General features: G+C 40.6%; 2 protein-coding genes across 7 annotated transcripts in view; one reads left to right on the plus strand and one right to left on the minus strand.

Annotated features, from left to right (window-relative positions):
* The window catches only part of GFM2 (GTP dependent ribosome recycling factor mitochondrial 2), a 70305-nt gene extending 56463 nt beyond the window's left edge, over nt 1-13842 (minus strand). For 4 of the 6 annotated variants that reach the window (XR_011966509.1, XR_011966508.1, XM_072606349.1 and 1 more), the window contains exons 1-7: nt 13739-13842; nt 11819-11899; nt 9603-9687; nt 7540-7588; nt 6934-7031; nt 5339-5464; nt 5135-5223 (exon numbers count right to left, since the gene is read on the minus strand). Coding sequence is in view for 4 of the 6 variants with exons in the window: in XM_072606349.1 (XP_072462450.1) it covers nt 5135-5223; nt 5339-5464; nt 6934-7031; nt 7540-7588; nt 9603-9687; nt 11819-11884 (513 nt within the window). In the remaining 2 variants the exon portion in view is untranslated. The other 2 variants (XM_072606350.1, XM_072606352.1) reach the window with 1 other exon arrangement.
* An 89-nt stretch (nt 13843-13931) lies between these two features.
* On the plus strand, nt 13932-20721 carry NSA2 (NSA2 ribosome biogenesis factor). Its single transcript, XM_072606354.1, has 6 exons — nt 13932-14187; nt 14993-15180; nt 15270-15420; nt 17432-17611; nt 18613-18805; nt 20422-20721. The coding sequence occupies exons 1-6, from the start codon at nt 14185-14187 to the stop codon at nt 20487-20489; spliced, it is 783 nt and encodes a 260-aa protein (XP_072462455.1). The 5' UTR covers nt 13932-14184; the 3' UTR covers nt 20490-20721.
* The last annotated feature ends 4767 nt before the right edge of the window (nt 20722-25488 follow it).

Genomic DNA, 25488 nt, shown 5'->3' on the forward strand with positions numbered 1-25488 from the left:
GCATACCCTTTGACCCAGCAATATTGCTTCTTGGACTGTATCCCCACATACAAATGGGAAAGGGTCCATGTACAAAAATATTTACAGTAGCTCTCTTTGTGGTGGCCAAAAACTGGAAATCAAGGGGATGCCCTTCAACTGGGGAATGGCTGAATAAATTATGGTATATGAATGTAATAGAGTATTATTGCACTATAAGAAATGATGAACAAGAAGACTTCAGAGAGGCCTGGAAGGACTTACACGATCTGATGCTGAGCGCAAGGAGCAGAACAGCAACGATTACAGTGTGCGAGAGTTTTTTCTGGTAGACTTGGATCTTCATAGCAACGCAAGGAGTTAAAAAAAAAACAACTCCCAATGATCTTCTAAGGCAAAATGCCTTCCACATTCAGAGAAAGAACTATGGAATTCAGTCGCAGAATGTAGCAGTTCATCTGTGTGTGTGCGTGTGTGTGTGTGTGTGTTTCATTTGTGTGTGTGTGTGTGTTATGTTTTGGTTTGTTATATGATTTCTCCGATTTATTTTAAAGCTCTTCTTCACAGCATGACTATAGTGAAAATGTATTCAATAGGAATGTATGTGTAGATCCTATACAGAATTGTATGCTGTCTCAGAGAGGGAGTGGGGTGGTGGGGGGTAGGTAGGGGGAAAAAAATCTAAGTTTTATGATAGTGATTGTAGAACACTAAAAATAAATAAAATTTATATATATATATAAAATAAGAAACTATCTGGCAAATACAAAGTAATGACAAGAGCAAACTTACAGGAAGACTGGAAGTAGAGTGGAAAGAGCATTGGCTCTGGAATCAGAGGATCTGGGTTCAAATTCTGCCTTTGCCATTCACTATCTGTGAGACACTGGACAAATCATTTTGCCTTTCTGGACCTCAGTCTCCTCATCTGTAAAATCAGGAGACTGTAGGAGATAATCTCTGAGACAGGTCGCTTCCAGAGCTAGATCTCTGGTTCAGTTACAAAGTAAGAAGGCTAAGGTGTGGTTCTCCAGGAAGAGGAGGAGAAATGTAGGGAAATGTAAATGATATGAAAGGAAAAGATACCAATAACTTTTTTTAAAAGTGAAGTGCCTCAGACAACACCAAAAAAATAGTCAATAGTTGATAATTAACTCTGTCCCATGTTCAGACAACTCTCAATTCAGTGAACAACTGTCAAACGCCCACCAAATTCACAGGCTGTGCCAAGTGCTGGGGTCACCAAAGACAGAAATAAAAAAGCTGCCCCCAAGAGGATTTGCCTCCTCCTTGGTTTGCAGAAGTGGGGATGATGAACATGACCTGTACACAATGTCTACAGTGGACAGACATCTTGATTGGATGGTCTTTCTCTTCTTGCTTTGCTCTTTGTCACAAGGAATGGCTCTCTGGGAGAGAGAAAGAGAGCTCCATTTAAAAATGGAGGTTGGGGGCGGAGCCAAGATGGTGGAGTAGAAAGACGCACATATGCTACCTCTGAACCCACTGCCCATAAAATATCTGTAAAAAAAGAACCACCGGTGAATTCTGGAACAGCAGAAGCCACAGAACAACAGAGCGGAGGAGATTTCTGCTTCAGAGAGCCTGAAAACCTCTAGCAAAAGGTCCCTCGCGCCCCGGACCTGGAGCAGAGCCCAACCCTGCCTCGGCGGCACAGCATGGAAAGGAGCGGATCCCAGCAGGCTTCAGGGACGGAATCTCCAGCGGCCGCGTGGGTCCCTCACCCACAGGTGACAAGGGTCGGTGAAAGGGTCTCTTCGGCGGGTCGAGAGGGGTGTGGGGTGCCCCCATAACTCAGGTCCCCTCGGGAGGCAACAGCGGAGGCGGGAGCGGACCGGGGCTCCCCAAGCAGGCAGGAGCCTGGATCCATTGTTGAAGGTCTCTGCATAAACCCCCTGAGGGAACTGAGCCTAAGAGGCGACCCTGCCCTGACCTGAGCACCTGAACTTCATCTCACACTGAATAGCAGCCCCGCCCCTGCCCAAAGCCCTGAGGCTGAGAAGCAGGATTTGAATCTCAGACCCCAAGTGCTGGCTGGCCGGATCTGGAGGCGAGGTGGGGGTGGAGAGGACACTGAGAAGTCAAGTCACTGGCTGGGAAAATGCCTGAAAAGGGAAAAAAAATAAGACTATAGAAGGTTACTTTTTTGGTGAACAGGCATTTCCTCCTTTCCTTTCTGATGAGGAAGAACAATGCTTACCATCAGGGGAAGACACAGAAGTCAAGGCTTCTGTATGCCAGCCCACTCAATGGGCTCAGGCCATGGAAGAGCTCAAAAAGGATTTTGAAAATCAAGTTAGAGAGGTGAAGGAAAAACTGGGAAGAGAAATGAGTGACATGCAAGCAAAGCATCAAAAACAAGTAAACACCCTGCTAAAGAAGACCCAAAAAAATGCTGAAGAAAATAACACCTTGAAAAATAGGCTAACTCAATTGGCAAAAGAGGTTCAAAAAGCCAATGAGGAGAAGAATGCTTTCAAAAGTAGAATTAGCCAAATGGAAAAGGAGATTCAAAAGCTCACTGAAGAAAATAGTTCTTTCAAAATTAGAATGGAACAGATGGAGGCTAATGACTTTATGAGAAACCAAGAAATCACAAAACAAAACCAAAAGAATGAAAAAATGGAAGATAATATGAAATATCTCATTGGAAAAACAACTGACCTGGAGAACAGATCCAGGAGAGACAATTTAAAAATTATGGGACTACCTGAAAGCCATGATGAAAAAAAGCGCCTAGACATTATGTTTCATGAAATTATCAAGGAAAACTGCCCTGAGATTCTAGAACCAGAGGGCAAAATAAGTATTCAAGGAATCCACAGAACACCGCCTGAAAGAGATCCAAAAAGAGAAACTCCTAGGAACATTGTGGCCAATTTCCAGAGTTCCCAGGTCAAGGAGAAAATATTGCAAGCAGCTAGAAAGAAACAATTCAAGGACTGTGGAAATACAATCAGGATAACACAAGATCTATCAGCTTCTACATTAAGGGATCGAAGGGCGTGGAATAGGATATTCCAGAAGTCAAAGGAACTAGGACTAAAACCAAGAATCACCTACCCAGCAAAACTGAGTATAATACTTCAGGGGAAAAATTGGTCTTTCAATGAAACAGAGGACTTTCAAGCATTCTTGATGAAAAGACCAGAGCTGAAAAGAAAATTTGACTTTCAAACACAAGAATGAAGAGAAGCAAGAAAAAGTAAATAGCAAAGAGAAGTCATAAGGGACTTTACTAAAGTTGAACTGTTTACATTCCTATATGAAAAGACAATATTTGTAACTCACGAAACTATTCAGTATCTGGGTACTGGGTGGGATTACACACACACACATGCACACACACATAGAGACGGAGTGCACAGAGTGAATTGAAGAGGATGGGATCACATCTTAAAAAAATGAAATCAAGCAGTGAGAAGAGAAATATATTGGGAGGGGAAAGAGAGAAATGGAATGGGGCAAATTATCTCTCATAAAAGAGGCAAGCAAAAGACTTATTACTGGAGGGATAAAGAGGGGAGATGAGAGAAAAACATGAAGTTTACTCTCATCACATTCCACTAAAGGAAGGAATAAAATGCACACTCATTTTGGTATGAAAACCTATCTTACAATACAGGAAAGTGGGGGATAAGGGGATAAGCAGGGTGGGGGGGGATGATGGAAGGGAGGGCATGGGGAGGAGGGAGCAATTTGAGGTCAACACTCATGGGGAGGGACAGGATCAAAAGAGAACAGAAGTAATGGGGGACAGGATAGGATGGAGGGAAACATAATTAGTTCTTACACAACACTACTATTATGGAAGTCATTTGCAAAACTACACAGATTTGGCCTATATTGAATTGCTTGCCTTCCAAAGGGAAGGGGTGGGGAGGGAGGGAGGAAGAGAAGTTGGAACTCAAAATTCTAGGAACAACTGTCAAGTACTGTTCTTGCCACTAGGAAATAAGAAATACAGGTAAAGGGGTATAGGATGGAGACATGGGCAGAGAGGGATGATAGAAGAGAGGGCAGACTGGCAGACAGGGGCAATTAGAACGGTCGGTATTTTGGGGTGGGGGGAGGGGACATAAGGGGAGAAAATTTGGAACCCAAAATTTTGTGAAAATGAATGTTAAAAGTTAAATAAATAAATAAAGAAAGAAAGAAGGAAAAAAATAAAGTGAGGATAACAATAAAAAAATAAAATAAAATAAAATAAATAAATAAAATAAAATAAAAATGGAGGCACTATGAAAATGAGGCTATCACTGAGGTTTTCTTTTAAAAGAAAAAAACTCCTTTCCCAAAAATATTTTGATCTACTGGGGGACTACAACATCTATACTTAGGTAAAACACAAGACAACACAGAGAGGAAAAGAATGTAAGAAATCACCAGCCTATAGATAACATATGTATATGACATATGCCATATCATATGATCCTCTCAATCAGTGAGATGGATAGGAAAAGTATTGTTTCCTCATTTTACAGATGAGGAAACTAAGGGTCAGCACTCAGACCCTAAGGCCAGTGTTCTCCCACAAGACAATCTTGCAATGGAATGTACAACGATGCATGAAATCTAAACAAGGAAGCTCATCACTGACGGGAGGGAAAAAAGACGCTTCCTAGGAGAGACAGTAATTAGGCTGAACTTTAAATGATAATTAAGAATCAGTGTCTGTCATGAGTTTTTATTGAGAGCTTACAGGTAAACAGTACCTACAGGTCAAAGTTCACATTAATAAAGGAGGAAACAATGTAGCTTTCAAACCATACATAAAGTAACTATTTGGGCACAGAGAATAGAAGAAGGTGATCTGTAATGAATGTATCTTTAAAATCTAAATGTGAGAAACTATACTTTAAAAATGTAGCACAATATATTTTAGGACAGCCAAACAGGCCTCATTGTGCTAAACTTTACATTTCCTAAAGAATGACACTATGCTTTAAAAAAAATTATGAATACCTTCCATCTAAGACTAAATACAAGAATTAAATTATTCAATACTTTGTAATGAAACTTTGACTTATATGAGCTATTGACAAAAATAAAATAATACTAAAAATTTCAGAATCCTTAATCAATTTATTTGGTATCACAATAGCCTCCATTTTACTTTAATAATATTTTTTACCTCTACTCCCGCTGAAGCATCAAGTACAGCTACTGCACCATCCAATACTCTTAGACAGCGTTCAACTTCTAAAGTGAAATCCACATGACCTAAGGAAAAGATTATAAATAAAATGTTTAAAGTGCAACAGAAATTAATGACAACATATCTATACCTAGTTAGAACTGCAGTACCTGGAACATCAAAGTACCAATTGTACTATACCTGGCGTATCAATGAGATTAACTCTATACCCCTTCCAATCAAATGTAACAGCAGCTGATTGAATGGTAATGCCTCTTTCTCGCTCTTGGGCCATGAAATCAGTCACTGTGTCCCCATCATCAACATCTACCCAGAAAAAAGACACATACATCAATTTAGTCAATAATTTTTGTATTCTTATGACAAAATAGTTTAAGTTACTTTGGAGAACATACCAATAAAAGATAATATGATGTATAAAGAAACAACTTCCAAGACATGAAGACCAATTTTAATTAACGAAATGGAGAAAAATAAAAGTTTCAACTACATACAATTAAAAAACTTGTGCATGAACAGAAATCAATTCAGCTACACTGTAAAATTATTAACTGCAAAATCTCTGCCTCAAATATTCTGATATAAATCTAATTCAAGGTAGCTGGATGACATACTGGATAGAGTGGCAGACCTGGAATAAGGACAACCTGAGTTCAAATCAAACTTCAGACATTAACGGTCACTTGCTCTGTCTTCCTCAGTTACCTCAACCATGAAATGAGGATAACCCTAACATCTCCCTCCCACATAGGCTGCTGTAAGGATCAAATAAGGTAATCTTTGTACAGTGCTTAGCACAGTGTCTGGCACATTTTTGTTATTGTTTTTGAGTCATTTCACTCATGTTCAATGCTCATGACCCCATTTGGGGTTTTCTTGGCAATGATACTGGAGTGGTTTGTCGTTTCCTTCTCCAGCTCATTTTACAGATGAGGAAACTGAGGCAAACAGAGCCATGGACTCGTCTAGGGTTACACAGTTAATGTGTCTTAGGCCTGAGCTGAACCCAGAGGCTCCTGACTCCAGGGCCATTGCTCTCTCCACTGCGCCATCCAGTTGCCTGCCTGGCACATAGTAGACTCTTAATAAATGTTTGTTTCTTTCTCTTCCCACAATATTCAGGATATAGTTGGAATTGTTAGGACTTTAGAAACAGAACTATTCTCCAATAGCTAAGTGCTTAAAGGATATGAATGTTTTCAGAAAGAGAAATGTTAGATATCAACCACGACGTGAAAAAAAATGTTATTACCCACTAACAATAGACACACATTGAAACAACTTTGACATTTTTTCTCACATCCATCAAAAGGGCAAAGATGTAAAAGACAGAGATATTTCGTTTGTAATGACGGTCAGGCTATGAGAAGAGAGGCACAACAATACATGCCTGGTGCCAACTGTGCCACATCTTCTGTACTGGTACATGATGCATTTATTTATGAATTCACATATTTGTATGAGTAACTTAAATAACTGAAGCACATGTCTGAAGTACCAGATGCGTTGGAAACACTGAAACATGGGGGAGAATTACAAATTTTAATTCCTGGATTTTTTTTCTTTTGTACAAACATTACTTTAAGTTCAGGACAATGTCAAGACTCTAGAACCTAGAGAAAAGATAAAACTATCAATACTTCAGCAAAACAAACACAAACTTACTGCTCTGATAGAAGGATGAAAGGCCATCTATTGCATTTCTTCATCAAAATACTTTCCAATGCTACTTTTAATTTTATTTAACTTAATTGTGACGGTAAAACCACCCTCACCTCCCAAAGATCTGGTGTATCCAGAATAATACAACATTCTCTCTGTGGTTGTGGTCTTGCCTGCATCGATATGAGCCATAATTCCAATGTTACGAATTCTATTTGAAAAAAAATATTTTAGACAACATACTAATTAATTTAAATGAGTAAACATAAGAATTAACTTAAAATAAGTGATCTGAATGCCTTTACTGCAATTGCAAATGAGAAAATAACATTGTTTCACACCATGAAACACAGTGGTTCAGGCTTTTTAAAGCAGTGATGTATATTTAATCATGAAGTGGCATGGTATGTTATGTTGTCTATACAATAGGGGTGGCAATACTTAGCTTTAAGAAAATAGATCTCCTCATACCATTACAACATTAGTCCTAATTAGACAGAAATGATCATAAAAGAAACTGTTAAAATCTTGAAAACATGATGATTTCTACACTATTAAAATTAAAGTACTGAGAGACAAATAGCAAAAATTCTGGATTTTCAGATACATACCCACATTTATTATTAGTCAGGAATAAGTAACAGAAATTTTAGACAAGAAGAAAAATACAGCTTCACAAATTAATATGAAAAGTAGCTGATGCCTATGAAATTACTTACTTAGACATAGGAGGGTTGATGACGGAGCGAAGAGATTTGACATCATTTTCTATTATTCAAAAGAGGAAAGGAAAGGGCAAGATCAGAAGTTTTAATTTACCTAATTTAATTTAATTTACCTAAGAAATTTGCAAAAAAAAAGAATTTATTAGTCTAGATAATTTCAAATAAAGCTAAAACCAACTGAAATCCAACTCACCCTGTTTTCAAGTAACTAGAATTTCTTCTACAACCAAGATGAAGGAAAAAAAATAATAAAACATGTTCACCTCAGTATTTCTTTAAAAAAATCAACTTCAAGGTTATGAGAAGAGATTTTAAGCCTATGGTCTTACAACTTTTACATCTTAAATCTTTAGAACTGATGCAATTAAAAATAAAAATATTGGGTCACTAGAACTTCTATGCCTTTACACTGAACTCTAGATAGAGAATCCCATTATTTATAGTGAAAATTGATATGAAGAGCAGAAAGTTTCTAGTGAGCAATCAGCATCTTCATGCACTTTCACCTTTTAAACAACAGCCAATCAACTCTCCCCGCAGGGCAGACAAGCTAGTGACCACGAGCTGAATCCTCTAGACACCAGGAGGGAAAGATTGAAGGCAGTTGGTGCTGGGCATCACCACCTCCCCTTAGATCCTTGGAATGGCAACACCACTGCTTCCCAGAGCACCAGCCCTGCTTCCAACCCAGGCTATTTACTTAGCAAAATATTGATTTTCCTTCAAGGTTTAGTTAAGGCAGCACCTGCTCTACGAAGTTTCACCTGATTCCGCCCTCTTACGGTCCCTCCCTTCTCCTCTTCAGTTATTATCAGTGTCTTCCCACGCTTTTACATTTACTTAGCTGGGTCCCTTTGTACTCCCCCAGCAGAAAGTTCCTTGGGTATTGATACTATTATCTTTGAATGCCAGAGCCTGGCACAATATTATTCATATATTGTTGTTGAGTCATTTCAGTCACGTCCAACTCTTTGTGACCCCATTTGGGTTTTTCTTGGCGAAGATAGTGGAGTAGTTTGCTATTTCCTTCTCCAGCGCATTTTACAGATGAGGAAACTGAGGTAAACAGGGTTAAGTGGCTTAGTGGCTTAGGTTAAGGGTTAAGGTCACACAGTTACCATTCGTATAGTAGGCATTTAATAAATGCTTGTTGAGTTGGATTATTGGTATATATCCCTTACATTTTCCATGATAAAAAACACACTCCTATCACTAATTATAAAGGAACTGAAAGGTCTTACACTAAGGTTTAAATGCTTAATTATTAAGATATAATATGGAATTTAACAACAACACGTAACAAAGATATGGATATTTCATGTTCAATGTGACTGTTAACAAACACCCCACTGTAATTTTAAGGCTAAACTGTGTTGAACTTCTAGAAGTCAGCTATTCTATTCCTCCAGGCTTAGCAATACACCTAGGATTATGAAAAAGAACACCTGCTTCATCAGTCACAAAACAAACACTCAAAAAACAAGAGCAACACTGTATAAACTATTTGCCATGAGCAAAAGCAGTCCCCCTTCCAATCTCTTTCTACAGTACAAATATGGTCTTGATATCTAAACCAAAGACAGACAAAGCAGAGAAAGAAAACTACAGACCAATAATCCTAATGAACACAGATGGAAAAACTTTCAATAAAACATTAACAGGCAGGCTTTAACAAAATATGAAAAAGACTATACACCATGATCAGGTTGGATTCATGCCAGGAATACAGGCAGGCACAACATAAGGAAGACTATAAATAACAAATCATGTTAATAATATGTAATTACATTAGTAGATGTGAAAAGACTCAAATATCCATTTTCATTAGAAAGACTAGCAAGCACAGGAACAAATGCACATATTTATCTAAGTCAAAGAGCAAGCGTATGTAGAGGAGAAAAGCAAGAATGTCCATTTTTACCACTAATGTTTAACACAATTTTAGAAATGCCAGTTGTAGCATAAGATAAAAGAGAGAAATCCAGGTACTAAGTGTAGGCAAGGAGTTAACAAAATTATCGCTTCTCATCAAATTGAGATGTAACCAAAACCTATACCTGGTAAGGAACTATAATTTCTTCCAAGAAAAACTTGCACTATTAATCGCTTTAAAATCACTCCTGTTCTACAGGAACACATGTGCTGCGAAGGAAAAGAAAAATGATAAGTTAGTTTTACTAAAACACACCAAAAAAAAGCAAACTTCCTTTTGTGTTGTCATTTTCCTGACTTGCATGGTATGTTTTGCCTGGGGACGATCTGGTCCTTTATATTTCCATTAAAACCCATAACAAAGAACTCCTAACCTTTCTGGAACTGACAACGAAAATCATTACAAGTGAAACTGCAGTAGAAAAGATAAACTTCACATTGTCTTCTAAGGTGACTTGGGGGAGGGAGGGAGAGGAAATAAATTATAAAGGTCAATCCATGAGTGTTCTTTCTGAAAGATATCCTGGGGAGGATAATTTTGTTTTGTTTTGTGTTGAGTTTTTTTGGGGGGCATGGGGTGCAGAGGTGGGGTTAGACTGGCTACAGCTATGGTCAACAGATTCCTGGGAATCACTAGTTGTGAAGAAATCTATGACATTATCACAAGCTTCTGTTAGGTCCTAGAGCATCCTAGTCACCTACAACAGAGGTGTAAAACTGGTCAAACTCCTGAACCAGATTAAAACGTAACTGGGAAATGTTTAACAAAATAAAATAGAATACAACATAATGTTAATTTCTGCTTTTTTAAGTCAACATCGAGTTGCATGATCGATTTTTAAGTTTGACAGCACTGCCCTACAGCATTAATTGCATTTTTTCTGTCTCAAGACATCCAAAATGTCTATTTAAAGCCTGTCAGCATATTTCATGCAATTTTAGCTAACGTTTAATGATATATTTGTACTATAACCTCCTTTTTCTAACATACCTCTACAAATTCTATAATATTTCTACTGAAAGTCATAAAATCATAGAGCTAAAAAGGCTCTGAGAGATCATCCAGTGCAAGCCCTTCATGTCAACAGATAAGGAAACTGAAGATCCAAGAGGTTAACGGACTTCTGAGAGCTAGCAAATACCTGACAAGAAAATGTGTCCGTAATGCATCCTATTCATTAATGGGATTTTGCAAAATCCTAGGTTTCTGTAAATAGATCAGGATCAAAGCTATTTGATAAAAAAAAAATCCTGCAGCAAGGAAATTGGCAATTATTCTAAGAAGACAGTCTGTAAACTGAAAAGAAATTCAAGGATGAACTTCCTTCTATGGAATAAATTCTTACCACACAAAGGAAAAAAAAATCTCCTTCTCAGGCAGGAGGAAAGTAAAGACTAGTTTAAGTGACTTGATCCAGGTCATAGTGGTAAGTGCAGAGACAGGGAGTCAGGAGACTTGGTTCCAAATTCTACCTTTTCACTTGTGGTGTGATCTTAGATTGTCATTTAATTTCTCTGAGACTTAGTTTCCTTCTCTGTAAATTACGGTCTCATGCCCCCTGAGGTGTCTTTTTTAGTTCTAAATCTACAACACCAGGACTAATTTAAAAAGGAAACCCTGACCAAGGCTTTGAACTAATTGTTACCTTAGGGAGGAAAGAAAAATTTTTTAGAATGTATTGATGACTTTAGACAAGACAGATTACAGAAAACTGGGGAGATTCTGAAATAGATAACTCAGCAAGCACATAAATAACTTCTGAGTTTAAAAAATAGTTTAACTGGTGGAAAGCGAAAACATTCACTGAATGCTATCACAGCCTGTACATCAAACCAAGGGTCACCAATTATTCCCAAATAAGATGTTTCTTCTATATGGAAAAACTTATGTCCCAATAACGGGAACAAATCAAATAACATGCTAACTCAACACTAATACATGTCATACAATTGCACCTTCTGTACTCCACAAAAATACAATTTTGCAGATATACGTCTATTTTGGTTACTGTAATAAATTTTTTAAATTAACTTAACTTTGCTTTGAAGCTTTTAAAAAAATTATTCAAGGGTACTAAAAAATGAGGTTTAGGCAGTAAACTTGACAATTTGGGATATATGTATATTCATGAGTGTATATCTACATCTATCTATCTAAACCGACTTTACATGAGTAATTTTGGTTCAAGTACTAAATCTTACATATGTATGACTTAACTTCTCAGTTCTTCATCTGTAAACAGGGGGTTGGTCTAAATGGCCTCTAAGGTCCCTTTCCGGCACTAAATCTATGATGCTATAGACACTTAACAAACAAATCTTTGGAATAATAAAAACTTACATTAAGATATAAGCTGGATACTTTCTGTCGATTCACTATGAATTCCCTTAATTTTGTCAACATCATGGTGCTATTTATTCACTGAAAGAAAAAGAACACAATCACAGAATCAAATTTTAATACTTAAATTAGGAATTTAAGTATTTTGCTGAATAAGTACGGAAAGTAATTTTTCTTAACTTTCTTAACAAAAATTAAATAAATTAGTTAGAAAATCAAAATTTTACCTAAAAATGAGAAAACACATATTTGACTCTCAAGTTAAACATCCCTCAAAAGTAAATGTTTCATCTGAAACAAAACCATAAAAGTAAAGACTGGTGCTCTAACTGAAGCATCATCAAATAATTCAAGCAGCAGAAAAAATGGCAGCAAAGGTAGTCATGAAAGTATCAGTACACGCAGTTTTGGTTTCTCCCAAGCAGAATGAGTAGGGTTGCTTTCTATCCTTTATAACCTATTACTGCTCTATCTCTAGCTGAAGTGCCATAAGAAACTGACAAAGAAGATTCAAGTGTTCATCGCAAATGAACACGCGCCCCCCAAAATTAGAAAAGTCATACACTTGCTCCCATTTTCTTCCTTTTCCTGGGCAATGCATCACTTAATAAGAGTAACCAAAGTCCTCCACCACCTGAGCTCATGCCTCCTAGGCCAGGCAGGGCCTTTTCCCAATCCACATCCTTCTCAGCCTTTCCACAGCACTAGCACTACTGGACCACTCCTCTCCCAGGGTTCTCTCTCCTCCATGGCCCTTAGGTGCTACCGCTTCTCCCGGGCTCTCCTCCCCTCAATCTGACCACCCCGCACGGGTTGCCTCACACGTTCTTGGAGCCCTTAACTCCTGCTCCAGTTCAGCTCAGACGCCACCCAGTCTTTCCCAACCCCCAGGTTCTCAGGGCTCTCCGCCCAAATTACTTTGTATCTATTTTGTATCTATCTAAAACCTCCCTGCCCAAATTACTTTGTATCTATTTTGTATCTATCTAAAACCTCCCTGCCCAAATTACTTTGTATCTATTTTGTATCTATCTAAAACACTGCAGAGAAGGTGGTGGGTTTTTGTCTATCTTTCTATCCGGCGTCTTAGATTCAGGCTGTGAAACATCGCTAAATCACATCGCAAATGACACGCCGGAAATCAGCCAGACCGGAGTTTCTGAAAAGGAGGAGAAAAAAACAGCGCAGCTCGAATGTGCGTTAAGGACGGGTGTAAACAAAAGCAGACATTGGCGGCGTGCAGGACACACCCCCGGCCGCCAGAGGGCAGCCCCGAGGTCCACGTGCTCCGGGACGGACCGGCCCCACCGGATTCAATCCTGACACGGCCGCGCCCCTCAGCCCCTCGCCCCCTCCGTGCCACTGCCAGCCCCTTCCGGCCCCCGAGCACCCTCCCAGTGTAGGCGTCCCGATGTCCGACTGCGTCTTCTGAGATTAATGGGGGGAGAATCCCCTCCTCAGGCCAAGGTGCCCAGCACTGTGCTGGTTCCCGGCTGAAGACAGACGGGCAGCTCCCAAGCCCCAGCGGCTTCCATGGCCTCCGGTGTGACGGGCACGGTTCTGTCCGGCCTCACCCCGACACGGCTGTGCGTCTCATCGGCTTGAATATTCCCCACCCACAACGGTCCGTCTCCCATCTCCACGCCTTTGCACTGCCTGTGCCCCACAGGGGGGATGCACTGCCTCCTCGCCTCCACCTCCTAGATGACGCATCACCCTCTGCAGGAAACCCTTCCCCAGCTGCCGGTGCTGCTACTTGTATTTGCCTTTATCACCTATTGTTGTGGCCCGTCTTCCACGTGCTCGCTGCGAAGGGGCTCCGGTCATCTCTGCCCCAGGGCGAGCGCAGCAGCTGGCACACAGCAGGCGCTTAATACTGGCTGGGAGCTGGGGTAGACGGAGGGCCCACGCCGGACGCACCTGCACTTGGGGCTCTCACGATCTCGGAGCGTCCGTCACGGAGCGCTTAGTCGTTGTCAGGAGGAGGGCCCCCCCCCCCCCCCCGGGGCGGACGCTCGGCCGGGCTAGGGCCGGTCCTCCGCTTCCGCCGAGCCTCCGCGGTGGGGTCAGACTCGGCCGTCAGCTCGCCGGAAATCGGTACTCTCCGCTTCCGGCCGCCGGGTGTCCCAGCCAAATGCCGCCCCCGGCGACTTCCGGCCGGCCTCCCCGTGGGGGGAAGCCGCGAGCCCCGGGCGGGGGAAGGCGGGACGATGCGGAACGGAAGTGCCGGAACCTTCGCTTGACTCCGGGCGTTTCCGAGGAAGACCCTTTTCTTTCCAGCTCGTGCGGAGTCGCCAGCTCACGACCGAGGCCCTGAAGTTTGGAAGCGTTTTGGGCGGCTCTTGGGCCTGCCCCCAGCCGTCAGCATGGTGAGCGGGTCGGGCCCCGGAGACAGGTCCCAGAAGCGGAGGCCCCCGGGGGTCAGGCCCTGCGGGGCCGCCGAGAAGGCCGTGTTTACCCGGAAACGCGCGGCCACGTGCCCCGGAGCTGCCCCGGAGCTGCCCCGGAGCTGCCCCGGAGCTGCCCCGGAGCTGCCCCGGAGCTGCCCCGGAGCTGCGGGTTTATTAAGCTGTTCTGGGGCTTCCGGCACAGTGCCAGGCGCAGGGGACGTTCTGACCCCCACCCTCCCTCCGGGATGGAGACAGCCCCCACACAAACCAGATCAAGGGGCTTCGGTGGTTGGGGCTTCCCGGGGGCGAGCCAAGGAGGCCGGACGCTCAGTGCCCACCGCGGGCGGTGGCCCAGCCAGGACTGTCCGCGGCCGGACTGCAGCAGGGGGTCAGCCTGCTCCGACCTCGGCTCGGGAACGTTCCCCTGGCAGCACCCCGCAGTGAGGAGCGATCGTACCGGGGAGAGCCGGGGGCCGGTGACCCCAAAATGGGGGGAATGACGCCGGAGCTGGGCTTGCTGAGGGGCCTCCTGGAAGCTCGAGGTGCGGAGCCTCCGGTGGCCTTTCCGTGTGGATCGTGACGGTCCGACCCATTCACTTGAGTCCTTTGTAGGGCTCTGAGTGAAGGGCCCTCCCAGCCGCTGCCCTCGGGTGACCGCGTTGTGTTTGGCAGCGGAACACGCGGGTTTAGACCCTGCGCTTGGGGCTCGGGGCTCGGGGCCCGCAGCGCTGATGGGGGAGTCTGCGCTTCTAAACGAAGTCTCTTAGGCTCTCTGTGCCCCCAGCCGCAGAACGAGTACATCGAGCTGCACCGAAAGCGGCACGGCTACCGCCTGGACTACCATGAGAGGAAGAGGAAGAGGGAGGGCCGCGAGGCCCACGAGCGCTCCAGGAAAGCCAGGAAGGTGATCGGGCTGAAGGCCAAGCTGTACCACAAGCAGCGCCACGCGGAGAAGGTGCAGATGAAGAAGACGTGAGTGCGCCTGGGGTGGCTGTCCCGGCAGGTACCGTGGGCTTAGGGGCGTTCTGGGGGATCACTGTTCTGTCTGGACTTTTATGCAGCATCAAGATGCACGAGAAGAGAAACACCAAGCGAAAGGACGACGAGAAGACTCCCCAGGGGGCAGTGCCTGCCTATCTGCTGGACAGAGAGGGCCAGTCCCGAGCCAAGGTCCTCTCCAATATGATTAAGCAGAAACGAAAAGAGAAAGCGGTAAGTGGCGGCACTTGTTAGGGTGTCCTTTTTCTTTCCTTTTGCTGAGTTTAAATGGTTTCTTTTGTGAGAAATATTCGTGTCTAGTCTTATCAAAGTTCATAAGCAACATTTTGTGGTTTTTCAGGTTGATTTGAAACAAAAGAATAGTTAGAAATGTCCAGTCTTTTCTTGAAGAATACGTGGTTCTGTTCATATTCTTACACCCCTGCAGATAGACAGTCTTCAAGAGTTTGGATGGCCAAAAGATGCAACCACTTATAGCCACCTTGGTGAGGAGGTTGGCCAGTTTTTGATAGGCAGTCCTTAGATATCAGAAAATAAATAATATTTTTCTTCCAGAACTGCAGTTGAAGCCTTTCCATCTTGGTAAAAATGCATGCTTTGGAGGAGATAGGAGCAAATGGACAGAAAACCGGTGAATTGATGACATGAAATGAATTGCAGGGTTGGGTGTTTTGGGGGGGGGGGGGGCGCCGAGAACTGGAAGGAAAAAGTGGAGATAGTCCTTATCCACGGGGAGTTTGCAATGTTATTAGAAAGCAAAGACAGAACCATGACTCATTTAAATTGTAAAGGTCGCTAACCTTTGAATGATTATATATTGGCCATTGGGAATGAGAACGTAAAAGTATTAAATAAGGTCTTTACAGTACTTAGATTTTAGTAAGACTAAGTTCTGTTGAGTGGTAAGATATTATCCAACTAGGTCTTCATGTAGTTTGTCTCACTGTGTACTACAGAATTTGTAATGAAATAAGCATTAGCTTTATTGATTCTTGATCCTACACATATTACTATGATTTTAAAGTTAGCGTGTGTTAGTTCCTTCACAGAATTTCATAGGAGGGAAAATTCATCTAGTAATGCCTCTTATTTCAGTGATGTCATTCCATAGATAAACCATTAGTGATGGCAGCATATTTTAAGAGGTGGCAACTTTCATAGACTCATTCTTACAGTGTTAGGCAATGATACACTGAACGGCATAATCTTCTGTATGTCAAGCTCTGTCCTAGGTGCTAAGATACAGAAATAAATGGAGGGGCAGGAGGTAGGTATCCAAAACTAAGAAAATAAAGTATAATTAAGTATATAAGAGGTACAGATAACAGGTAAGTAAATAAGATCCAACAGAAGATAGATTATTTCTGATTGAGAGATCTGGGAAGGTTTCATGGATGAGGTGTTACTTTGCCTTGAAGAGGTTTTTAGCTGGTAGATGGATAGAGGCAGGATGTCTAAGGCATAAGGAATGCAGGTGGGGAACCTGCAGTCTCCAAGACACATGTGGCCCTCTACGTCTTCAAGTATGGTCCTTTGACGCAATCCAAATATCACAGAACAATCCCCTTAATAAAAGGATTTGGTCAAAAGGCCATATCCAAGGACCTAGAAGGCCACGTATGACCTCAAGGCTGCAGATTCCCCACCCCTGTCATAGAGGCAAGAAGATATATGGAGCATGTTAGGGAAACTGTTTACTTTGACTTAAGTGTAGTGTATGAAGTGAGGAATGGTGCAGGATTTGGATGGTGCCAGATTGTGAGAACTCTCCAGTACCATGCTAAGGACTTTGGGCAATAGGAAACCACTGAAGGATTATTGGAAACCGTTGCCTTATCTTTTCAGTTTGCCATTTCCTACCACCTCCAAGCGTCTTGAGATCAGACTTTTAATCGGAAGTGCTTCCCCTGCGTTTCCTAAGTAGCTGAGTGTCCAGATTCAAAACCCAGCTCTTTCTCCGGAGCCTCCTGCGTCTGTGATTTACTATCTGTGTGACTTTGGTCCAAGTCATTTAACCTTTCTGAGTCTCATTTTCCTCATTTGTAAATGGGAGTAATACATGTATTACCTGCCCCAAAGAGTTCTGAGCAGCTGTATAAAAAGTGCTTCTACACCCCAACCTGTTATATAAACCTGAATTATTTTCATTAGCTTTTGGCCCAAAAGTCTACACATTTTGCTACCAACACCATATGTTAAGAGTGATTTGTATGTATACTTTTAGGGTAAATGGGAAGTACCCTTGCCAAAAGTCCGTGCTCAGGGAGAAACAGAAGTGTTAAAGGTTATTCGTACAGGAAAGAGAAAGAAGAAGGCTTGGAAGAGAATGGTTACCAAAGTCTGCTTTGTTGGGGATGGCTTTACTCGAAAACCACCAAAATATGAAAGATTTATTAGGCCAATGGTAAGTAATTTGCAAGAATTTGCTGGTTCAAAGATTGATGCCAGTCAATATGAAGTAAGTTTTAAAAATGTAATGAAACACAGGGGGGAAGAAAGATTATTAAGTTAAAGAAGATAGTTTTCTTCCACAGTATTTTTTAATTTCTTTGTCCTTTGTGGCCTTTAGAAGGGGGCAAAATCTTGTTTGAATTAATAAAAACCATAGTTCTATAAGTTGAATTATTTTGTTATCAAGCATTTCCAGGGATCTATTTGTAATTTAATGTGCTACATTAGAGTTATTTTCTACATAGTGGCTTCTCTGAAAATTGCTCTCTTGAAATTGGTCACTATAAAAATTCTAAATTACTCTTTCAGAAGCTTAATTCTTACAACGATGTAAGATTCAGTAATACAAAGGATTTAAGTAGCCATTCTTTTCAAAAGCACTGAGGAGGTTGTTGACTTTTTATTAGTAGGAGTATTATTGTAATCTGCATTTTTAGCCTAATTTTCCCCATCGTAAATAATAACTGATAACTAAGTAGTTTGGTGACACTGACTATCAAATGGGCTGTTAGATAATTATATTATTAGACAGCTGCATAGATGACAAAAGCATTTCCCCCCATGGTGTTGTACATCTATCAGGCTACTACCCCTTCCAGACATTTTTATAGGGTAAACGGCAAAGGGCAAGAATGATTTCTCTCTCTTAAATGTTCGGTAGAGAACATTTGACTGATAGCTGTTAATACTGAGAAGAGAGAAAAGTAACTATAGATACTGTTGATGGATTTATTTTGTCTTCTTTAACTCATAGATTTTCATTTGATGAAATTTTTTTAGCATGTTATTATTGGCAATTTAATAGATAAACTTTTCAGTAGGGACAGTTTTGTTTGCAGAACATGCTCTTTATTTAATTGATTTCTAATACTTCCTTGATCTTTGACTACATAGATGTTGAAAAAATAATTTAGGTATTTGGAAATTAGCCATTGACCTTTTAATTTTTAACAGGGTTTACGTTTCAAGAAGGCTCATGTAACTCATCCTGAACTTAAAGCCACTTTTTGCCTACCCATACTTGGTGTGAAGAAAAATCCCTCCTCCCCACTGTATACAACTTTAGGTGTTATAACCAAAGGGACTGTCATTGAAGTGAATGTGAGTGAGCTTGGCCTTGTGACACAAGGAGGCAAAGTTATCTGGGGTAAGTAGGATTCACAAGACTGATAATTGCTAGTAATTTGTGGTTTGAAAATAAGCATAGAAGATCTGACATTTAAAAGAAGCAGCTAGTATACAATTTTTTTTAAATGCTCACTTGAATTATCATCAAATTTACATCACATCTATGAGAAAGACCAATAAATTCCTTTTCTACAAAAATTATATTTGTATGCTAAATTCACAGCTCACCAGTAAAGATTTATTGATAGAAGGTACTATTCAAAAGCGATGATTTTATTTTTTTCAATTGGTGTTACAGCTACATCAGATTTTATTTACCAAAGGTAATTTCCAAAAATTGTCAGAAATTTGTCAAAAATAAGACATTTCACCTTAATTCAAAAAAGTTTGTGATGAAATGCTTCTTTAACACGTGCTTTTAGCATAAACAAGTGTATGCGATTAACCATCTTATTTAAGCACATATATAACTAAACTTTCTGCGAAGTCCCCGTGGAAAATTGAAATACTGTGACAAACCTAAATCAGTATTCCATTATCTTGTTTATTAACATAGAGCCAGGAAGGTCTTTGTTTGCTCTTCATTCAGTGTCCAGATCATTTCTAAATTAGTCCAAGAAATACATTCTTTCTATACTTGCTGAAACTATTGTAACAAAGCTTTATGCTCAAATGTTTTGTAACTAAAAAGGCATCATGGTGAGGTGGAAAGTACTGAAAGTTGGGAGTTCTGAATTGGAACCTTGATTAAATAGAAAAATCAACTTCTTTAAGCTTCACTTCCTTCATCTGCAAAATGGGAATATTTTTACCATATATCTCACAGGGTTGTTGTGATGAGAGTATAAATGTGACTTACTGGACATCCTAAATCTTAACATTCAGATAGATCTGTGATTTTGTTAGATATTCCCTCTGACGACACAGGCCTGCCCATTCTGTGGTGCTCTTATCCATCTACTCCTAGCCATAAAGACTTTCCAACATTCTAGGGAGTTCATGGATGAGGAGTCTTCCTCTGGATGTCTTGATTTCAGTGGGTATGAATTGAGCACAAAGCTATCAGTTGGTTATCCCTTGCTGTTGCTACATGACCCATCCATTTTCTCTTCTCATCTACCTCTCTCACATCCTTTGCATGATTGATATTTTATATTTTGTAATATACTGAAACTGGTTGACATCCATGGGGAGTTTCTTGGGGTAACTCAGAACTGTTCTTTAGGATGTAGTGTTCAGTTGTTGATACAGGTAACATTGAGTGGGTAGGTTTGGTTTTTTTTCCTAATGGGGCCTTTGTTTCAGATTAGCATATAATTAAAAAAAAAACTACCTCTTTCAGAAACATTGCTCTTTTTAGAGTGCCTGACGTTGTATGAATTGAGACTTTTTAATTCATCCATTAAAGCTGACTTACGTTCTCTTATTAACTTGTTTGTAAGTGACTGCTATTTTTAAAGTTTCCAAAATTTTTGAAGCTTAAGTTCATGCCTTATTTTACATTTAGATATTTGATTTGAACACTTTGAATGTAATTTAAAAAGTTGTTTTGAAGAGCTTTTATGTCGCAAATTGAAGTTAGTGATTTATTAGATTAGTATTAGTAATAATTCTTTCTCAAATTTTTTTTTAAAGGAAAATATGCACAGGTTACCAACAATCCGGAAAATGATGGATGCATAAATGCTGTCTTGCTTGTTTGATTGACTGAAGTTCCACATCTTTGACAATTATTAAAGATTCTACAATATATCAAGAAAACTGCAACAGTTACTGCGTTGAATAGTCACAAAACAAAGCCAAAGACCCAGTTCTCCACGTTGACTGTTTGGATTTGAGATTAACTTGGAAAAGAGATGAGAACTGTTTTCTATTCTTTTATGAGACTTTTTCCATTTTGGAGTGGCAATAAAATAACTGCTGAATACATTGAAATCCTCTCTTAAGATCAAGAAGTCTCCATTTTGTCAGTGTTTTTCTGACCACTTAAGACCCAGGTAGAAAAAGACTAACAATTAGCAGATGATTTGGGAGAACAGGAGCTTAGTTCAAACTAAATTGGTATTCATTTTTTCCTTCTTATATAAAGTCTGACTTAAGAGATAGTTGAAAGGATAAAAATTAAAAGTGACCAGATAAGGAAAAGGTACAGGAACTGGGTTGGGATGTGTCAGTCAGCTAGTACAGATTCATCCATACTACTAGGAGAATACTTCATAGGACAAAAGACAATGCATTTACTGCTCATTCTTTTCATTTTATTAATTCATTGCTTTGCTAAGGTAACCTGGCAAACTGGAAACAACTAGAACACTGTAGCTTTAGTATGTTATCAATAATTAAATGTTCTATAAAAGCTTACATTTATAATACATTAATTCACAAATTGTCTACAACTCCTGGGGGATAGAAGTGGCTCTGAGTTCTTGAAAGCTAATCCTTCAGAATAAGCTGTGATAAGTACCATCCTAGGGAAGAGACTGTCTCCAACGGAAGGCCCAGCTCATCATGGGCTGCCCCTGGCAGTTCTGCGGTGACAGCGGCACAGTAGGGGAAAGGGGAGGAAGAGGCCAAGAAACACCACCTACCAACAACTGCTGGTGATTCCAATGTGAGATTATCCTACACACGCTTGGTTGCTATCACTTAAACTAGTGAACAAAAAGGAAGCGGGCTAACGATAAACAAATGAGTTGGATTCATTGTCTTTTCAGTAGGATCATCTTGCATTGCAGAACTTAATACTTGCAAAATACTGAAGCCAAATGCAATTTTTATACCAAGTTTTGTGGCAGATGAAAAGGCAGAGAAATATAATTTGTCAAATCCCTCCAAATGAATTAAATCAACATATTGTAAGCACAGTGAAACTCAGAAACTTAGCCTACTGCATGGATGAAGATATGACCTGTTGTAGGCTACTCCTTTCTAATACATTTGTCAAGGATGCTCTTCACATGTATGTAAATCTAAGGCTTTATTGGGTTTTTTCTTAAATGGAAGAGTAGTCACATGTATAGGTGATACTTTATTTCATTTTGGGGGTAGCAATAGCCATGACTTAACTCCAGGCATTTCATATTCTTCTGCATTAGAGCATCATTCAGGACCACTTTAGGTTCTTCTTCAAAGTGAGACAGCTATAGGTGATTCAGTAGTTAAGAGATGTATTTAATCCTAATTAGAAGAGTTTTCAACAAGGGTACCAAAGCATTTAGCAATGGTGGCTAAAACCTCTGGTTAGCAGGGTAGAGTGTGGTTACTCAGCTGACTTGGACAACTAACTGTGGTCTAAATGGGTGGGCCTGACTCCACCTTCAGGTTGATGACTGGGAAGCCTCAGGATGATGGCCAGAGGCTACCAGGTAGCTGCCCTAAAAGGACACACATCTTGAGGCTTAGCTTCAGTAATAGCTTTGTGGCCTTTGAGGGAAAAACTAGGGGAAGGAAAAAAATTAGATCTTAGTCCTATGATGTCCTTTCAGATGTCTTGAGAATTGGTGCAAAAGAGCAATATTCTGCACTTTGATACAGAAATCCAACAAGATGACAATTCAACTGATTATTAATTCTCAAAGACAGGCAAATGTTCACCGAAGGTTTTGCCACGGTTGTGAAGAAAGATGTACCAAAGAGAAGACTGAGACTTCTAGAACCGTGGTATATACTAAGTAATGAGGCAATTGGGGGAAGAGAGGAAGTTATGGCCGTTCACTACAACTGGAAGGAGCTCTCAGATTGAGTTTTGAAATAAGGTGTGATCAGTTTCTCCTACCCATTTCAATTCCTACATTTGGCAGGTAACACTTCCACAACTGAGCCAAGTAAGTGTAATCCAGGATAAACACCAGTCGGGAAAAGGAGAGAGCAACAGACCTATTAGGGGGCTGATTGATGTTTTAGCTAACAACAGGTTCTCTAGGGAAAATTACCAAGGTACACTTTAAGTTGAATCTGCATTAACATTCTCTCCACCACCTAAGGCTAGGCTGTATGAATTGCCAAATCCTGAGGTGTAAATGCTTACGCTGAAAAAGTAACAGTTGCCAAGAGCCAGTCCAAACTGGCTCTAGAACACCCCTGCTAATCTCCCAGAGATAGGGGGCGACTAAGTGGTACAGTGGATAGAGCCCTAGTCCTGGAGTTAGGAAGAGTTAAGTTCGAATTCAAGACACTAACTGGGGGACTCTGGGCAAATCACTTTAACACCAATTGTCCACAAACAAAAGAGGGGATATTTCTTTCAGCAGCTGGAGAAGGGAAGAGCATGCTGTGGTCCTATTAATCTGTCCAGAAGGGGGCAATGGTGTGGCACCTCCTGAAATGCCTTTCCCCTTTTGTATAGGAAAAGTTTCATCTATGATTTGTGTTGAGATGCTTTCTCAAGGTATCATTGATCAACTCTACTTCCAAATCCATGCTTGGAGCACAGTGTGATGAGAGTATGGGATTAGATAGGAATGTTTGCCAGTTTATGCAGAGTGAGTTAACAAGAAAGATAGGCTCTTATCTATGGTCTGAGGTGTGGTAGAGCTATTTGAGCACAGAGAGGTATATTTATAAAGTTACAGGTGGGGAAATGAGGTGACCTCCTTAGCTGGTTTCAGGGGAGAAAGCAACACATGAATCAAGTATAAAGGTTTAGGATATGAGCCAATTCCAGATTGCTAGGAGAATGAGCTTGGTAATTAGGCTTTCAAAAGAGCACCAAGACTTAGAAATGGTTTATGGCTGTTTCCCTTGATACTATGCTTATGAATGTGGAGGGAGCTTGGAATACACAAAGATCCTAAGGTGTGTATGCATGTAACTTCTGTAGCAAACATCAATTAATTTAGAACTTCCAAAGTGAGAAAGTTTGACATTGGCTATCAACACACATCTAAGAAGCAAACATATCTTAATACTCCAAAGTAAAAAATACAGTTTCTATGAATCTTAGACCAATCACTGTGAAACAAATCAGAGCAGTAGATTAGTAGACCATGAAATAAAGAGGTAATAGCAGGTGAAGGAGAGTTTTGAAACATCCCATAGGACATAGCAGTTGAGCCTATCCTTGGGGGAAACTGGAGATTTTTACAGTAGGGAGATGTGAGGGAGTGCACATGTCTCAGACCTGAGGGAAGAGACTATGCCTGTACAAAAGGCACAATGAGAATTGAAATGTCGTGTGAGGAACAACAAAGTGAGTTTGGCTGGACTGTTAAAACATGGGAAAGGAAGTGATGTATTAATCCTGGAAAGTTGGGTTGGAACCAGATAATTAAAGGCTCTAAGTGCAAACTCACCATAGGAAAAATCTCTTTGGGAAATCTGGAGGATGGGTGAAGAGCGGGGATACTTTAGACAGGAAGACCAATTAGGAAAATACTAAAACAGTCCATGTGAAGTATTAGGAGCCTGGACTGTGGTGGTAGCCATGTGAATAGAGAGAAAAGACGGTAAGACAACTGATGAAATATGAAGGAGTGAGGAACCTGGGTCAATCTTTCCGCCTTTGCTTGAGTCTGAGAATCCTCCAGGACATCAAGTTCAGAATGTTCAGTTGGTAGTTGGTGATGCAGGAGAAGGGAGCCATCTGCGCAGAGATGATGCCAAGTACATTCACAAATGGGGAGGGGTGGGAGATGGATGATGATCCAGGAAAGATTGAAAAGGAGGGAGAAAGAGAGGGAGAGAGGAGAAAGAAAGAGAAGAGTGATCACAAAAATCCTGACAGGAGAATAAGCAGCATGAAAGGGTAGATAACACTGTCAAATGCTACAGATTGTTTGGAAAAGAACTGAATAAAAGACCAACATCATCTGCAACTTTTGAGAGGACAATTACAGTTGAATGATTAGGTCAAAAGCTAGAGTAAGAGTTTGAAAAGTAGTACGTAGAGCCATAGAATACTGATAGTTTTTACTTTAATGTGTACTTTTTCTTGAAACACGTTTTATTAATGCCTTTGATCTTTCAATAAGTCATTTTCCTCCCCCAAACTCCTCAGATGGGTCTCCTTGTGATACAGAAAAACAATTCAGCAAAAACCTCCAAAAAAAGAGCCCTGACTGGCACTGCACCTATTCTCCCTTCTCACAGTGATAGACCATGCGTGTGCAGTAGATGGTCAAGCACAATTAATGTGCTGATTGCATTTTCTGAAAAACTCTTACAACTCTTTTTGAAAAAAGTTGTTATAGCAATAATTTACTAAGTGATAGATGGAAGAATATATATTTAGAAATGAAGTTACATGCAAACGAGATCTAATTGAAAATCTTTGTAACAAAGTCTATTATTGTTAAAAGGATGTTATTCTATGGTCTCTCTAGAACCCTGGGACTCCCTCCAAAAAGATGCTGATGAAATGTCAACACGAGGAATAAACAGTCCCATAAAATTATCAGATATTCGGTTACTTCAAGCAAGATTCTTGGAAAGGAGAGAATGTCTCCCTACTCGAATTATGCCTCTGAAAAGCAGAACCAGGGCTATTCTAAAATGATTTTGCAGGAATCAACAGGACAATTTATACAATGATGACAGGGTAAAGACAAGCAACTTTGAAAGAACTCTGATCTATACAATGACCAATCACAATTTCAGAAGACCAGTGCTGAAACAAGTTACCCACCTTCTGGCAGCAAGGTGATGATCTCAAGTTGTAAAATGAGACAAACAAACAAGTCATTTTTGGACCTGGTCAATATGAGA

Source organism: Notamacropus eugenii, chromosome 4, assembly GCF_028372415.1.
Source record: "Notamacropus eugenii isolate mMacEug1 chromosome 4, mMacEug1.pri_v2, whole genome shotgun sequence".
Taxonomy (NCBI): Eukaryota; Metazoa; Chordata; class Mammalia; order Diprotodontia; family Macropodidae; genus Notamacropus; species Notamacropus eugenii.

Excerpts from the sequence above, each read along its gene's own strand:
- NSA2 (XM_072606354.1), top strand. Across the intron at positions 15,181-15,269 it reads AAGGTGCAGATGAAGAAGAC|CATCAAGATGCACGAGAAGA; the intron begins GTGAGTGCGCCT and ends ACTTTTATGCAG. Across the intron at positions 15,421-17,431 it reads AGAAACGAAAAGAGAAAGCG|GGTAAATGGGAAGTACCCTT; the intron begins GTAAGTGGCGGC and ends GTATACTTTTAG.